General features: G+C 42.9%; 1 protein-coding gene across 1 annotated transcript; it reads right to left on the reverse strand.

Moving 5' to 3' along the window:
- Positions 1-406: 406 nt before the first annotated feature.
- Positions 407-11385, reverse strand: LOC119785616 (adhesion G-protein coupled receptor G1-like). Its single transcript, XM_038288347.1, has 9 exons — positions 11307-11385; positions 11072-11213; positions 6646-6759; positions 4668-4799; positions 4502-4547; positions 4322-4410; positions 1061-1176; positions 578-846; positions 407-507 (listed from the first exon to the last, which is right to left on the reverse strand). The coding sequence occupies exons 1-9, from the start codon at positions 11357-11359 to the stop codon at positions 407-409; spliced, it is 1062 nt and encodes a 353-aa protein (XP_038144275.1). The 5' UTR covers positions 11360-11385.
- Positions 11386-16819: the final 5434 nt, after the last annotated feature.

Below are 16819 nucleotides of genomic sequence, written 5' to 3' on the forward strand. Positions count from 1 at the left end.
GGACATTTGTGCATTTTAACGCCTAATGTTCTGAACGCTGGATGAAATGAACAAGGCGGTCTGATTGGTTGACACTTAGCATCCAGCTGCAAAAGTTCAGATTTTCCAACTAGCGTTCCAGCTTGTCTGCTAAAAACACACTGCTCTCAATGCTGATCCAGAACCGCTGCAAGACTCACCGTTCCTGACGGTCCAATTGTGCAGCTCAACCTTTTGACACTCCTTCATCCTGTCTCCCAGACTTTGCACGTAAACTAAATGTTCTGATGCTCAAAGCGTGTTTAACTTGAACGGATCATTGGAGAACAGAAATAAATCTAAAAAAATACTAAGCCATAGTTAACAGTGGAATCAGTCTATTAGGAATAGGAACTAGCCTGGATTGTGCATCATTTTAGAGTTTTACTTACACTGCGAGTTCATTGGGTCCAGAAGAGATCAGAGGGGTATAACCATACAGGTTTTTGTCAACGATCACCACCACCGACACAATGAGAGCCGGAAGACCTGGAATACAACAACGTTCTTGACTTAAGGCTGCAGACATTTGGCTCCATGCTCAGGTGATTCCACTCACCCCACCCCACCACACTGAGCTTCAACAGGTATCTCTTCACATAGATGTTGAAGACTTTAAACAGGAGGAGATAGAGGTGGAAGCCCTCCAAGGCCATCCAGGTGAACGAGGCCAACAGAGAGTAGTGAAGAACAACAGCTACATAAAGACAGAGACCAGGGGATGATGTTGCTGCCACCGCCTGGTTAGGGAGGAAGTGAACGTTTAGGAGGATCAGAGCGACTGCCAGGCTGATGTGGATCTTCTTGGAATCATCCCCTCGGACCTCTCTGTCAGACACAGAAGATGTGGACTGAGGTAAATAAGATGTTTACCAAGATTTAATGCTTACAAAAAGTCTAGATTTCACCAAAAGGGGTTGGACTGGCTAACTAATCTAGAGCGAGGTGTTTGAAGGATGCAGAACAAAAGCAGTAACATAAGTGGTAGAAAAAAGGTGAGCACTGTTTAAAGTCAAACTTGGCAAAGAGAAGAATACATTACCTGTTTGTGATAAAGAGCAAAACAGCAATGGCCAGGGCAGTAAGAGAAATACTACAGCCAATGATGGTTATGTAGGACATAATCTCCTGGTCTTTAGGCGAGAGGTCTGCAGACCCCTGTGGATAAAGTAGGGTATTATATAACAATGTGTGATGATCTCTGCACTGGTGCTGGCCTAATCCACAACTCAGCACACCTTCTCGACTCCACCCTGCCTGCTATTAACAATAAGTGGTTCCACCTGTCTCCACCTCCATATATTCCCCGTTTGGATCAGTTCCCAGTGCCAGATCGTCTCAGACTAGCAACTGAATACTTTCCAGCATTCCAGCTTTTTGCCTCCCAATCTGTTGCCTGACCTCTGGACTCCTGCATCAGTTCTGCCGAGGATTGCCTGCCTGTGAGCCTGACCCCCACCTGGTCTGGGAGTTACAGAGTCTGCCTAACCCCTTTACTTCTCTGAAGCTGCCATTAATCGGACTCTGGATCAGACCTGGACCTTCCTTCCGGATTGCCCCCTTGTACCGTTGCTTGTACCCTATCTCTGGATGCTGTACTCAGACTGTCTCTGGAGCTCATCAGTCTAAGTCCTCTGAAAACAATCCGCCGCTCAGCGGCTCCTGCTCCCACAAGCTCCGTCTCTTAACATACCTCTATCCTGGACTCGTCACAGAGCCAGCCACCTACTCTGAGACCCACTAACAGGTTAGTGATCCAGTCTCACTCCCTTGCTAATTGTTGCTCTAGCTCACAGGTGTCAAACTGGTTCCAAAAAGTGCCATGTGGCTGCAGGTTTTCTTTCCAACCAAGCAATAGCACACCAGACTCCATTCATATCATCAAGTCATCATGTTCAGATTGGACTCCCTTCATAAGATGAATGGAGTCTGGTGTGCTATTGCTTGGTTGGAAAGAAAACCTGCAGCCACACGGCCCTTTCTGGAACCAGTTTGACACCCCTGCTCTAGCTGATCACCAACCTATTGTCTCTGCCACAGGGGATTTCCAGTCCGAGAACTGTCTGTGCGCTCCCAGTGCCACACTTAGCCCATTCTCTTTAATAAAGTCCGTTGCATTCCACTGTCTTGTCTGTGTAGTATCTTGGGTCCCTTTCCTTTATTACACAATGCAGTGATTGTGGCATTATTAAAAGGATGAGACACTAGACCCAATAATCCAAGCTGTTTCCTTTACACTTCAAAAATGTATTTAAATGAAGGTCTAACCTGTGTATGACTACACAGAAATCAACATTTTAAACAGCTGGAAAATTATTTCTGATATCTTTTTTTATTTATATCTTGTAGTATCCTTTTTTTTGGTGACATAATGTTGGGGTTTTCGTGTTTGAAATAGTTCATTCCATGAGTAATAATTAAGCTTAACCACTGAGATAAGTGACGAAAAGTGTTAGACTTGACATTCAAACAATTTTAAAGTCGTAGGGAAGCAGCCATTCCAACCGTTGCATTTCCAAATTCAACTTAGTGGTGCCTAACTTTACACGAGTGAATAAAGTGAATGTGATTGGTCGTTTATCAAGAGAGCAGGATAGTTGTGGTGGAAGGTTTGCAAGCGAGTTTGGTTGTGGCCGGTTTGCTAACCAGTTAGCAACTTAGTGCTAGCAGGTTCCAATGGGAAATTCCATTGGGACCAAGTAGCACTAAATTGGTGCTACTTGGTCCCAATGGAATTTCCCATTTCCCAGACAATATGGTCTGATAAAGAGTACATTTATATCCATGTTTAAGCCAGAATGATTTAAAATGTAAATATAACTTTAAATGTACCAATAACAAACAATAAACAAAGGTGTGGGGAGTACCCTGCATTTCTTATTCAAGTAAGACTTGCACAAATTTAAATGTATTTAACTCAAGTCAAAGGTGGAGGTAGCCATCCAATAATTTACTTAACAGTAAAACAAGTAACTTCAAAATGGCTACTTGGTACTAAGTAATAAAAGCTAATTTATTGTTTGAGATTGTTCAGTCAGACACAGCTATGTGCAAATATTGGTATTGCAATTTATTAAATAAATTGAAAAAACATAAATAGCATTGTGCTGTGTCTCCCAGCACAATCTCAAGAACATGTAGGAGATTCCAGGAGACAGGCAGTTACTCCAGGATAGCTGGAGCACTATCTGCTCCTTTGTGCTAAGAGGAGCATGAGGAGCACTGCCAGAGCCCTACAAAATGACCTCCAGCAGGCCGCTGGTGTGAATGTCTCTGACCAAACAATCAGAAACAGACTTCACGAGGGTGGCCTGAGGGCCCCACGTCTTCTAGTGGGCCCTGTGCTCACTGCCCGGGACCGTAGAGCTTGATTGGCATTTGCCACAGAACACGGGCACCCTGTGCTTTTTACAGATGAGAGCAGGTTCCCCCTGAGCACATGTGACAGACGTAAAAGAGTCTGGAGAAGCCGTGGAGAACGTTATGCTGCCTGTAACATTATTCAGCACGACCGGTTTGGTGGTGGTCAGTGATGGTCTGGGGAGGCATATCCATGAAGGGACGCACAGACCTATACAGGCAAGACAACGGCACCCTGACTGCCATTAGGTATCGGGATGAAATCCTTGCACCCATTGTCAGACCCTATGCTGGTGCAGTGGGTCCTGGGTTCATCCTGGTGCACGACAATGCCCGGCCTCATGTGGCGAGAGAATGCAGGCAGTTCCTGGAGGATGAAGGAATTGATACCATTGATTGGCCCCCACGCTGGCCTGACCTAAATTCAATAGAACACTACTGGGACATTATGTTTCCATCCATCCGACGCCACCAGGTTGCACCTCAGACTGTCCAGGAGTTCAGTGATGACCTGATCCAGATCTGGGAGGAGTTATCCCAGGACACCATCCGTCGTCTCATTAGGAGCATGCCCCGGCCTTGTCAGGTATGCATACACGCACGTGGGGGCCATACAAATGAATAACATTTTGAGTTGCTGCAATGAAATTTTACCAAATGGACTAGCCTGCCGCATCATTTTTTCACTGTAATTTTTGGGGTGTCTTTGAATTCAGCCCTCTGTAGGTTGATGATTTTCATTTCCATCAAATGATGTGGCATCCTTTGGTTCCTAACACATCACCCAGTCCATATCAGTATAAAGAAACAGCAGGATTTCCCCCCCTTTGTGATCTGATGTGTTTTCAAAGTGTTCCTATAATTGAGCTGTGTATACATACACACACAACTTCAGACTTCAATGTTTTAACATTATTCTGTTGTAATCAATAGCTGGTCCTACCATCAGCACACCAAAGTATGTGAGATGATTACAGGAACAGGTGACGTCATCATCATCCCAATATGTCTTACAGCCACTGGTACTGAAATCTGGTGGGACAGAGACAGAGAAGCTTGTTTTTGTTTTTAGGTCTCTTTCATGTTACTAAGGCACTACAGAGGAGTTACTTTGGATACTTACGGTTTGTTCTGGTGTTTAGGAAAACACATTGGGGCTTGAGAGTTTCCTATGGACACAGCAACAATCCAGCTTTTACAATCTAATCAGTGAATAATGTCTGTCTGTGATAACATAAAACCTCAGAATTTACTGTTTTAAGGAGATTAAAAACTACAGTTATATTTACATTGATCTTTGTGGCAATATTTATGGTGATTTTGACCCGATCCTGGTCAGGAAGTCCTGAAGTTCTCTTGTTACGCACACTCAGGGAAATGATCCTGCGACGAATCAGTTTGTCTGAGTTTTCCAAAGCAATCTACAGAACAAAAGCAAATTCAGCTGATTTTCAAGTCTGTTTTAATAAGTGAATTAGCAAACATGTATGAAAAAAGGAAAGCTCCAATCAAACAACTAAATATCACAATACAACATTATTAGTTGGTGAAATGGTTTAGTTTCCCTCTCAATTATCGATAAATAATAATCTTTTATCAGCTTTTTGACATATATATTTTTATTATAAATCTACTCATTCATATCAGTTTCACGCGTCTGATTGATGATCCTATTAAACATCCAGAAATGATTATAGTTGTTTATAGTGTATATTTAAAAAAAAAGATTTCAACATTTACACTCAACAAAAATATAAACGCAATACTTTTGGATTCATTCCCCTTTTTTTATGAGATGAACTCAAAGATCTAAATCTTTCCATATAAAGAATATCAGCATTTCCCCCAAATATTGCTCACAAACCAGTATAAACCTGTGATAGTGAACACTTCTCCTTTGCTGATATAATCCATCCCACCTCACAGGTGTGCCATATAAAGATGCTAATTAGACACCATGATTAGTGCACAGTTGTGCCTTAGACTGCCCACAATAAAAGGCCGCTCTAAAAGATGCAGTTTTATCACACAGCACAATGCCAGAGATGTTGCAAGATTTGAGGGAGCGAGCAACTGGCACGCTGACAGCAGGAGTGTTGCTCATGTGGTGAATGTCCATTTGTTCTGCAATAAGGAACAACCGGCCTCATCACCGCAGACCTGAAACCATCTCAGGGAAGCTCATCTGCATGCTCGCTACCCTCATCGCGGTTTCCACCCGACTTCAGTTTTTCGTCGTAACCGACTTGAGTGGGTAAAACGCTCGCATTCATTGGCTTCTGGCACGTTTAGAGGTGTTTTTTTCCAAGGATAATCCCGGTTTACTCTGTTCAGGCAGACGGCAGACAGGGTCGTGTGGGCTAGAGGCAAAGTAGATATATTGCACTGATTGAGGCAAATGGTGGCAACACCAGATACTGACTGGTTTTGTGTCAGGTCTAAGCACCTAAAACATCATACATACATACATACAGGGAAAGAAAGAAGGCACAGAGACAATTAATTTAGTTTTACTCGCGAGGAGAGTAGGAAGAGACCTATGGAGTTCACAAATCTCCAACCCACTCTGCCGGTCTTCAGCTTTCTCCTCCCCATTTATTAAAGTCAGAGGGGGGGGTCCCTAGTTACACAAGCTGAGGTTGCGCTAAAGGAATAGGAAACAAGAAATACAATTCGATTAGCAGCCTCAGTGAACAGGTCAGTTTGCATTTAAATGTCTTGCGTCCAATGGTCCGAGAACCTCCTGGTTTCGTTAAGCTTGAGCAATACTTCCTGAGAGTTGACCTATACTGCTTGTGCAACACCTCTCTGGAATAGTAATATGTCACACATTATACATCATAAGAACAAACATTAAGTATCTTACACATAATTATTCCAACATTTTCCGAGTCCCCCATCCCCCTACCCCACCTCATAAACTGCACCTTTCATTGTGGCCTTTGCTGAGGTGGATTGTCTCAGCAAAGTAGAAGTGCTCACTATCACAGATTTAGACTGGTTTGTGAACAATATTTGAGGGAAATGCTGATATTGTGTATGTGGAAAAAGTTTAGGATCTTTCACTTCGTCTCATAAAAACTGGGAGCAAAACCAAAAGAGTTGCATTTATATTTTTGTTGAGTGTAGCTTGAGTCTTAAAAAAACTTTTCTAAATTCTATAGCATAACACTCTTTCAAAACTAAAGAAGACATCATAACCAAGGTACCGCTGTCCAAAGGTTCATTGAGAACTTTCTAGGTTGATAGAAATAGATAGTTACTGACCTTGCTCGGTAGCTGAATCATGAAGAAACTAATTATGTCATCCCTCCCAAGATTCAGCTTACTTGGCAGGTGAACTTTCATTATGCTTTTGTTCACACCTGGACCTAAACTTATCTAGAAGGGTGTCAGAAAGAGATAAGGATAAATAAAAGCATGTGTCAAAGGAGTACATTTAGCAACTACTATGGCCTGAGTGCAATTATATCTTAAATTAAAACCCTGAGATTAAAAGAAAATTGTATCTGCAGACAAGCACAGACTTGTACAGTGTGAAAAAAAACATATATTTCCCTCTTAATAATATTTTTTTAAATCATCAAAGATAATGTGAGAAAAAACAAAAATACCTTTTTTTAAAGATCATTTCATGTCAGTAAAAAGATATGCTGACTGATATTGCCCCAGAAAACGAAGGATGTGCGTCATTTAGGTGTAACTCACACCAAAATAAACATGTTTTTATATTTCAATATGAGCTTATTTGGTTCTACAGTATTTGTTCTAAAACTAACCATTTGCAGCCCTGAGTGATTGAATGGTTGTTTTTCCAGTTGAATTATTATATTGGTTCAAACAGGACATGCTGGTACAGCTGCCAGTAAACACTGTCATCATCATAGCCCAATGTTTAGGTCTGAAACGACTCAAACACACGCCCCACAGATAACTTTATCTGTGTCTGAATTTAGGGGCTGCATCTATTAGGACTCCTGTCTGTGTGGTTTGTGTTTTGTGTGTTTGTCTTCCTTCCTCCACCAGGCAGCGCCTAGTCCTGATTCACCTCCTCACACACCTACAAAGGGTTACCTCCTTAACACAGTGCTCTTAAGCTGCTGACTGCCAATACCTCGGCGCCAGAGTGTTTGCCAGTTTTGGGTACCAAGCTGAGTTTTGCTGAGTCAAACTGAGTTTTTGTCAACCTGAGTTTTAATCTTGCTACTTTTGTCTTTGCCTCTCGGCAGGAAGTCATCCTGCAAACTGGACGTTTCGGACCTTCTGTCCCTGGAAGGATCAACTGAGCCTCAAACTGAGCTGAGGATTCAAACTGGAGGTTTGGATCCACTTTTCTCCAAGGGATCGTTTGAGTTTCTCACTGAGCAAGGGATTCATCTGCACCACAGTCCGTTCAAGTACCGCAGGAAATCTGAGTGGCAGTCAGTTTCTCCGTTCTCCTACAAACAACCACATTCTGGGTAAACCCTGTCCGCCCTCCACCGAATGAGCAAACCCTGGAACACCCCACACCAATTTTAGTCAAAGAGTCAACCACTTTTCTGGAAACGTGAGTCTGCAAACCTTTTCTCCTCTTCAAGTTCGAGAATCAATTTTCCCACTGAACCTGAACTAACCGCAGTGTCTTCCCCTCACCTTTGAGTTCCGGTTGAGCAGTGTTCAGAGCCACACTGGAATCTCCACAAGCTTCTCAATAAACCTGTTAAACTTTTTCCCTGGTCTCTCTGGAATGGTTTATCTACATTTGGGTCAGATCTTTAGTCAAATCTTGACAGCATCCTTTGAAGGCCATACTTGTGGACCAATTAAGTCACTACATAGTAATGAGACCTCTTCACAAATCAACCAACAAATGTTTTCTCCTCTCCCTAGTTTTGAGGTTTGGGTCTGATGTATCCTTCATGGTCGAGCATTTCCTGTTTGATTGTGGGTCAAAGTGGAATGGTTAAGCTCTAGACGTAATGGCTGATAATGGTGGCACAAATCATAATTGAAAGTGACATATGCTTTCAGTGTTTATTTCACTTCATTTTAAAAGAGGTTAAGTGTTTTTCAGAGCTTTCTGCACACACAGAGCAATGTTGCCTTGGCAACCGTTGGTCAATAATGGAGGTTTATCATCCCTGCACCTGATTCTCAGCACATCCGGTTGAACCTACCCGTTTTCAGTTTGTGTTTGTTTGTTTTGTTTGCCAAAGTATTACTGAGAATTGATATCAAGGTGCTGGATTTTGTTGGAAATCAAGTATCCATACTTTTCTGTCAATTCACGTGGCATCAACTAGTCAACAACGGGATGATGAGATGTAGGGTCAACTAGTAAAGTGGAGACAAATCTTTTTTTCATTTAGATTTGAGAAATCAATGTTGACAAGGAATGATCTTTAGAGGTCTGTGGGTGGCATTTGAAACAAATCTTTTATTTTATCCTCCTCTTGCAGCTTCAGAGCTGGTTTAGGGCACCCGTATTATCTGCCTGGTTCTGGTGCTCTCACTGCGCAACTTCTTGCACTATATTCCCATCGTCTGCTCTGAGCTCCAGAGCTGGCCCTGTCTTGTCGCAGCCTCTGCTGTCATGATCTGGCCTGTTTGCTCCTCCTTAATTAGTAATTCCTTTCACCCACTCGTTTTCCCTCCCTGCCTCAATTATAATTCATTCCTCTCACCTGTTTCTTCGGGGTTATATTCTATTCAGCCTGAGCATTTGGGGCCAGATCATTATTTCCTTCTCTGTTAGTCTGTAATATTGATTCCTTGGTTAATGTTTTAGATCCTGCCGGCCAGTGGAAAGAGGGTTTTGTGTTTGTCTCGTCTCCTGATCGTCCACTGTTCCTCCCCCACGGAGTCCTCTGGGTTTTTGGCTCTTTATGTGGGGAGGTTCAGTTTTTATCCCAGTAAGCCTGGCTCCAGGGAGTAGACCAGTTTAAAGTTCCTGCATCAAGTTCTGGTTCCACGTCCTGTCTCAGCTTCCCTCTTCCACTGAGCCTGCTCATCTGCACCTCATCCTGTCTACTCCTGTGCGTGACCGTCTGGCCATGCTTCTGAACTCTGTCAAACTCTGAACCTGTCTGGGAGCTTGTTTTTGCCTGGAAGCCTGGATCCTGTCACCTGTCTGTTCCTGTCTGCCCTGTATCCCTGCCCTGGATCGGCTTCCTGAAACTCCTCCGGAGCTGCAGCTCCGAGGACACTCTGGGTGACGCAAGCCGTGTCAGCTGTCAGCCCATCAGCTGGATTGCACCCCCTCAAGGGGTATGGACTGAACTGCTAAACCAGGTAAGTGACTCACGTAGATCATCATCTTCAGTCATATGATCGTGGTCACTTACCTGTCTTTCTCCCACAGAGTGTCTGAGATTGGGCGGTGCCCCGCCCGCCTCCTGCAGAATCCGCAAGCCACAGCTCCACTTCAGTTTTCTTTATTTAATAAAGTTTTTGAACTTTCCCACTGACTGTCTGTCCTTGAATACTGGGTCCATCTGTCCTCGGTTTATGACATCTGCTGCTCTCCTTGTCCGGTCTCTTTGCCTGCTCTATTCTGAGCTCCAGAGTACCTCCTTGCTTTAGGTCCGGGTGATCCTCCCCAAAGCAGAAAACAGTTCGGGGTCCTGGTCAGACAGAAGTTAAGTGGGAAGCTGAACTCCCTGAAATAGAAACATTCCTCTGCCTCCATGTTTTGGGTCCTTCTACAAACCTCCACAAACCCCGACAGTTTGTTCCATACATACACCCCAACAAAAGAAAAAACTAACACTACTATACTCCCATGCTCTCACTCTCATGGCATCTTTTTTATTCATGCTTTCTGATTGTGATGAAAATTCCTTCTGTATATTTAGAAGCAGGAGGAATATTCCATTTTTGCTGACATGCCATGTTTGGATTTCTTAAAGGCACACTATGCAACATTTTTCAGTTAATTAATGTGTTCCATAACGTTTTGGATGATTAAATGAGTCATTTCAGGTTGAACAAAGGTATTCTCGGCCGCCCTGGTGGTCTGTGGGGGAAATACCGCATTTGCAATTGCAGGAGCCCTCGGCCCGCACCCACAGGCTCAGAAGTCTCGCGAGAGTTGGTCTTGCTTTACGGCGAGAACTGCTACACGCCCCCAGTTAAAAGCATGCTCGTTGCTAGCACAGTGGCGATCTTTGTGCAGTTATCATGGCGGAACCAGCGTGAAAACAGCGAAAGCCCATGTCGGCGCAGGCAAGAAAGAGGAAAAGGCTCCGGACAGAGAGAGGAGTCGTACACGGGTGAACATCGGGCAAGCTTTTTCCGAATGACGAGAGCTAAAATAAAAAGAAGGCTGCAAGGCTGACGCCAACCTCGCGTTTCTGCTGATGCGATTGTAAGTAACATTGGAATGGTTTCTCTCTCTCTGTGTGCATGTTCATACTTTCACTGTGTTAGTCATTCGTTGCGTTCGCCTGTCTGCTAAGCTCAAAACAGCCGCGCCTGGCTTGACGGAGAAACCAGGAGAACAGCTGAGCATATTTACGACAGTGCACTTTTACTTTCGCCCTCTGGGGGGAGCCTCGCTGGAAAATCAACACAGGTTGCATAGTATACCTTTAATTTTTGGAAAAGAGGTGCATTTGTGTCATATCTCAAAAGTTTGGTAGTTTTTCCAAATTAATTAAGATACACTTCATGGTCAATTAAGCCACTCAAGCGCTATAAAACATTATGCTACCTCATTGTCAGTGGCAAAGATTTCAAGACCTTTGAAGTCATCGGTGGGTTTGTAAAGTAAAGCCACACTGTTGTCCGTGATGATGGTTGTAGTTTCTGTCACCTCCGTTTCATCCAAAGTTTCTTGTAGGATTTCGAGTGTTCTTGTGAAGAAACAAAAGAGAATGAGACAAAGTGGATCAGCATCCTTTCATTATGACACAGGTCATTGATCTAATATAAATTAGAACATTTACCTAACAGCGTCTTCTTCCGGAACATTTTGCAAAATGTTGCTGAGTGTTTCCATGCAACATTTTTCATGATCAGCGTTGTTTGTTTCTGTCGATTTAATCAATGCGTGATTCTCATGTGAAATGAAAAAGAGAAAAATAAATGCCTTGTAGTACCAGTTAGGGTTAAAACATACCTGGATGACGACTCCTGCTTTCACAGTTGAAATAGTCCAGTTTTTCACAGCAACCCAGAGATCCAGCAGGATTTTCTTCTTGTTCATTACTTGTTTTCACAGTTTGACGCAACATAAAATACATGATCACAATCCACTGAGTCCCACTCTTCATCCTATAAATCAAACAGTAAATCCAGTTACAAAGTAGCCTTCTGTTCTGTAAGAGTCATTAATTAGTAAGAAAAAGTATTCCAGGATGTGTGTGGCTGCTGGGAGTCGCACTGGGCAGAAGTCTTAGGTCGGCTGGGGTGTGCCATCCACCTTGGCGTGGGTGTTGGCCTCGCTCTGGTTGTTTCCTGTTCTGGCTGTGGCGGGGCCTTATTTGGGCTGGGGTTTGGGTTGGAAGTTGTACCCGGGCTGGGGGGTCATCAGGGCAGGGCGCCCTCTGGTAAGATTATGTCCCGCTGAGCGGTGGGCTCTCTGCACGGGGGGAGGGGGCACTGTTCTATATCTGCTCTACTCCCCGTACCTAGCCTCTCCTTTTCCGGGGACTTAGCCTCGTGAGACCATCCTGATCTCACGAGCTTTCAAGGTTTCACTCGCTAATCAGTCTGGAGACTCTCCGTTGAAGAAAATTTGGAGCCATTCACCAAACGAACGTCCAATCAGCGTTGGCTTTGAGGCGGGTTGAGGTGTGACACAACGAGAAGCGCGACAGTTCAGTCTAAAGAACATGGCGGCTTCAGCCGATGAAACTAGCGTTAGCGTGGCTATCAAGCAAGTTTTATCGGAATTACAGAGTATTTCTTCCCTGAAAGAAGAGCTAAACACTGCTCTGGAGGCTTTTCTCAGAGGAAAAGATGTTTTTGCTCTTCTCCCGACTGGTTTCAGCAAGAGTTTGATCTATCAATTGGCTCCTCTTAGTCGTCGCTCTGTTAGTACGTCATATGCTTCATTTATCTGATTGGTTTATTTGGCCCGTCTATCACCAACATAGGCCAATCAGCTAACCAGTATTGTCGCCCCTTCCCAAAATTACTTCTACGTAAGGTTTTCCAGATGGATATGCGGAGCAAATCCATCTGGCGGAGTCAGGTTACTGGGGACTGCCCCTCCCTTTTTCAGGTGGGGGAGGGGCATTGAACCTGCAGTTGGGGGTTGGGGAGTGGTGGTGGGGGGCTGGGTTGTGGTTTACCCCCGATGTTTGGCGCCCTGCTTTCCTGGTAGAGGGTTGAGAACAGGGTGCTTCTCAGGGTCAGTGGGGGAAGCTGGTTCCCTTGGAGAACCATAATTCCCAGTTTTTTGCATCCCCTCACCTGATCTATCACTCCACCACACAGTTAGGATATTGGGGAGGAGATCATCACCTTTTTCAATTGTAAAACCTTCCTGGATGGGAAGTGAAACATCTTCAAACTGGGAAACCAAGTTCAGTGGATTATTTTTTAACTTTTTTGGAATGAGTTATGGTGGAGTACCTTGGCATAGAGAAGTAAGTTGGGATATGTATATACATTTTTTATCCAAAGAGTTCATAAACCATCTTAGATTTAAATGATCTTCCACAACATCTTTGTTTTTCCCACGTATATTTACTGTCTAGATCTTTCTACCTACTTTGGCTCTCAGAGGCCCTTGGATATACACTCACCGGCCACTTTATAAGGTACACCTGTCCAACTGCTCGTTAACACTTAATTTCTAAGCAGCCAATCACATGGCGGCAACTCAGTGCATTTAGGCATGTAGACATGGTCAAGACCATCTCCTGCAGTTCAAAGCGAGCATCAGTATGGGGAAGAAAGGTGATTTGAGTGACTTTGAACGTGGCATGGTTGTTGGTGCCAGAAGGGCTGGTCTGAGTATTTCAGAAACTGCTGATCTACTGGGATTTTCACGCACAACCATCTCTAGGGTTTACAGAGAATGGTCCGAAAAAGAAAAAACATCCAGTGAGCGGCAGTTCTGTGGGCGGAAATGCCTTGTTGATGCCAGAGGTCAGAGGAGAATGGCCAGCAGCAGAAGACCACACCGGGTGCCACTCCTTTCAGCTAAGAACAGGAAACTGAGGCTACAATTTGCACAAGCTCATGGAAATTGGACAATAGAAGATTGGAAAAACGTTGCCTGGTCTGATGAGTCTCGATTTCTGCTGCGACATTCGGATGGTAGGGTCAGAATTTGGCGTCTACAACATGAAAGCATGGATCCATCCTGCCTTGTATCAACGGTTCAGGCTGGTGGTGGTGGTGTCATGGTGTGAGGAATATTTTCTTGGCACTCTTTGGGCCCCTTGGTACCAATTGAGCATCGTTGCAACGCCACAGCCTACCTGAGTATTGTTGCTGACCATGTCCATCCCTTTATGACCACAATGTACCCAACTTCTGATGGCTACTTTCAGCAGGATAATGCGCCATGTCATAAAGCTGGAATCGTCTCAGACTGGTTTCTTGAACATGACAATGAGTTCACTGTACTCAAATGGCCTCCACAGTCACCAGATCTCAATCCAATAGAGCATCTTTGGGATGTGGTGGAACGGGAGATTCGCATCATGGATGTGCAGCCGACAAATCTGCGGCAACTGTGTGATGCCATCATGTCAATATGGACCAAACTCCCTGAGGAATGCTTCCAGCACCTTGTTGAATCTATGCCACCAAGAATTGAGGCAGTTCTGAAGGCAAAAGGGGGTCCAACCCGTTACTAGCATGGGGTACCTAATAAAGTGGCCGGTGAGTGTATATTTAATACTTGATACAGTACATTGAAAGAAGGTTTTTAATTCCTGATTATTGTCTTAATTTGGTTTAATTGGAATGCAATTTTATGGAAAAAAAACTATAGGATACAAAAAATATTTTTTTCTGCTCTGAACATAGTTTGGAGACCCAACTTTTATTGTAACTAGATGCACCCAATGGGTTTTCCTTGATATTGATACTGAATAATATTTCATCCACTTTTTTATATACATTAAAGCCCTCTCCTTTGAGGTATTTAAGGAAAAAAAGTTATACTTTTTGACTTACTTTTACAGAAGTTGCCTCTTTGTCTGGGTACTGGGCCAATAGACTTAAGGAATTGAAATTCCAATTTATTAACAAAAACAATAACAAATTATACAGTAAGAGTTGTATTATTATGGATTTAAAATTACATATCTTTGCCTCTTTTTAGGAGGGACTTTTTAGGAGGGCTCCAGTATTTGAAGGCACCGCTGTCAACATGTTAGATTTCCTGAAATTATAGCTGGAACTTCAACACGCTTAAAGAATACAAACTCTTAATTAACACATTAGTGAGATAATACTTTTTAAACCTTTCTGTTTAACTGATTAGCTTTGCTCTTTTCAACGCGCCATTTTATATTAGCCAGACTAATATTAGCATCTGCTGGAAAAACCTATAGAAAAGGAAAGCTTACCTGCGCTTCAGTGGGTAATTCAATCATTTAAGGTGATGTGAAGCAGATAAAAACAACTCGTGTTACAGCAGGAGAAGAACTCATCTTCACTGGAAGCCAGATTTAAATCATAAGTAAATTAGACTCTAGAGAGAATACAGGATGCAAACTAGGAGACGGACATTACACGGGTAACTGATGATGATGTTAGAAATTATTGTTCCAAAGAAAAATCCTTCTTGTGCTCACATTTAAGGGCGGTCCATTTGTTTTGCACAATTATTTCACCTCAAAATGAAGAGCAACTTTGTGTTAAGTGAATTTTATGAATGGTTTTGTGAGTCATTTTGACTTTATAGACTTAGCCCAGTGATTCTGTCTGTGAATGTTGGTTTTTGCATCTTTTTTTCTGAATAATTTCACAATAAAACTGTTTCCATGATTATGCTTTAAATATTTCTCATTGTCTTCCTTAGTAATACTGACTTTCTGGCTGTTTCCAAAAAGGATCTAGATCAGACAGCTCTATTTGACTCACAGATTTGAGGAGCTCTGTTTCTGTCAGAATCTATTTTTAGAATTTATAACAAATGTTTTTAATGGGTTACTGTAAGCCCTCTTAAATATTTGCTCAGATTTCAGAAGTCTGAATAACACTTTTAGTTGGAACCAATGGAACCAAAAGAGCTGCAACTGACTGAGCACTTGGTGGGATACTTCATTTCAAACAGGGATGTGCCTGTGCTGTAAGACTGGATTTGGTTAATTCAAATATTTGTTCATGAAACAGATATTGCATGTGTCTCTGTTATTTTGGTTTCACTGGTAATCACAAAAGCAGACTTCCTATCCAAAGCAGTAACCTGCAATGTTGGTTCAGTTCCAACAAAAAACAGAAAAACAAAGAAAAACTATGGAAGAAGAATTTTAATAAACAGTTGGAATTACCTGCAAATATACTTCATCTGTTGTATAAAGAAGTAAATGCATTCTGAAGGTTACAAGTTCATGTCAGTAAATCCTGCACACATTTATATTGTTATAGTAAAATATAATTCGTGGGAATTGCAGACAATAAGTAGTACAAAGAACAAACAGGCTCTAAATGATCTGAGTTTGTATATAAGGTTTCACTTTGCATTGCATTTCTTATCTCCTCTGTATCACTTCACAATTTTGCAGAGGCAATCAGTTGCTCTCTTCACAAACAATGATTTTATTGATTGGGTTACTTCTGCTCTGCAGGCTGCTTTAGACAGCTCTGTGTTTACACCTTTCAGCTTTCTCTCCCTGATTCTTTCCTGAGAATAGATCACTGGGTTTAAGGTTTAACAGACTCACACATCATCAATGAAAATAATCCTAACATTACCCCCTTTTAAAAAAGGAGGAGTCTATTAATAGAAGGCTGGCTCCTTGGTTTCATTTAGAACAGTGTACTTTGAAGCCAAAATGCTTGGAAAACTGTATTCTACATAACTAAAGAAATCCTACTTAGTCTGGTAAATCTGTTTACTGCTGTTTAAAATGACCCTTCGTAAAACAAGGATGAGAATAAGAATAATCCCGGATTTCGGTTTGATTCATTTGCCAAACTCAGACGGAGTCAAAGCTCTTTCCAACCGGCCATCCCCCCTGTTTTGTGACCCCCATGCAGTACCTCGTTTACCGACGTTTGGCATTGGCGCGAGTGACCAAAGGTTTGGCGATAGCAGCCCTGCTGTGTATACTGACCCTGTGGAGCTCCCGATGGACTGTTTTGGTGGAAACAGGAGAGTTGAGGTGCACATTTAATTCTGCCGTGATTTGGGCCGCCGTGGTTTCATGTTTTTTGGATACAATCCGGGTTAGCACCCGAACATCCCTTTCAGACAGCTTCCTCTTGCATCCACAGTTAATCCTGTTGGATGTGGTTCATCCTTCTTGGTGGATTGCTGACATTACCATAG

This window comes from Cyprinodon tularosa, unplaced genomic scaffold, assembly GCF_016077235.1.
Source record: "Cyprinodon tularosa strain WSP-4 unplaced genomic scaffold, ASM1607723v1 ctg252, whole genome shotgun sequence".
In the NCBI taxonomy this organism is placed as follows: Eukaryota; Metazoa; Chordata; class Actinopteri; order Cyprinodontiformes; family Cyprinodontidae; genus Cyprinodon; species Cyprinodon tularosa.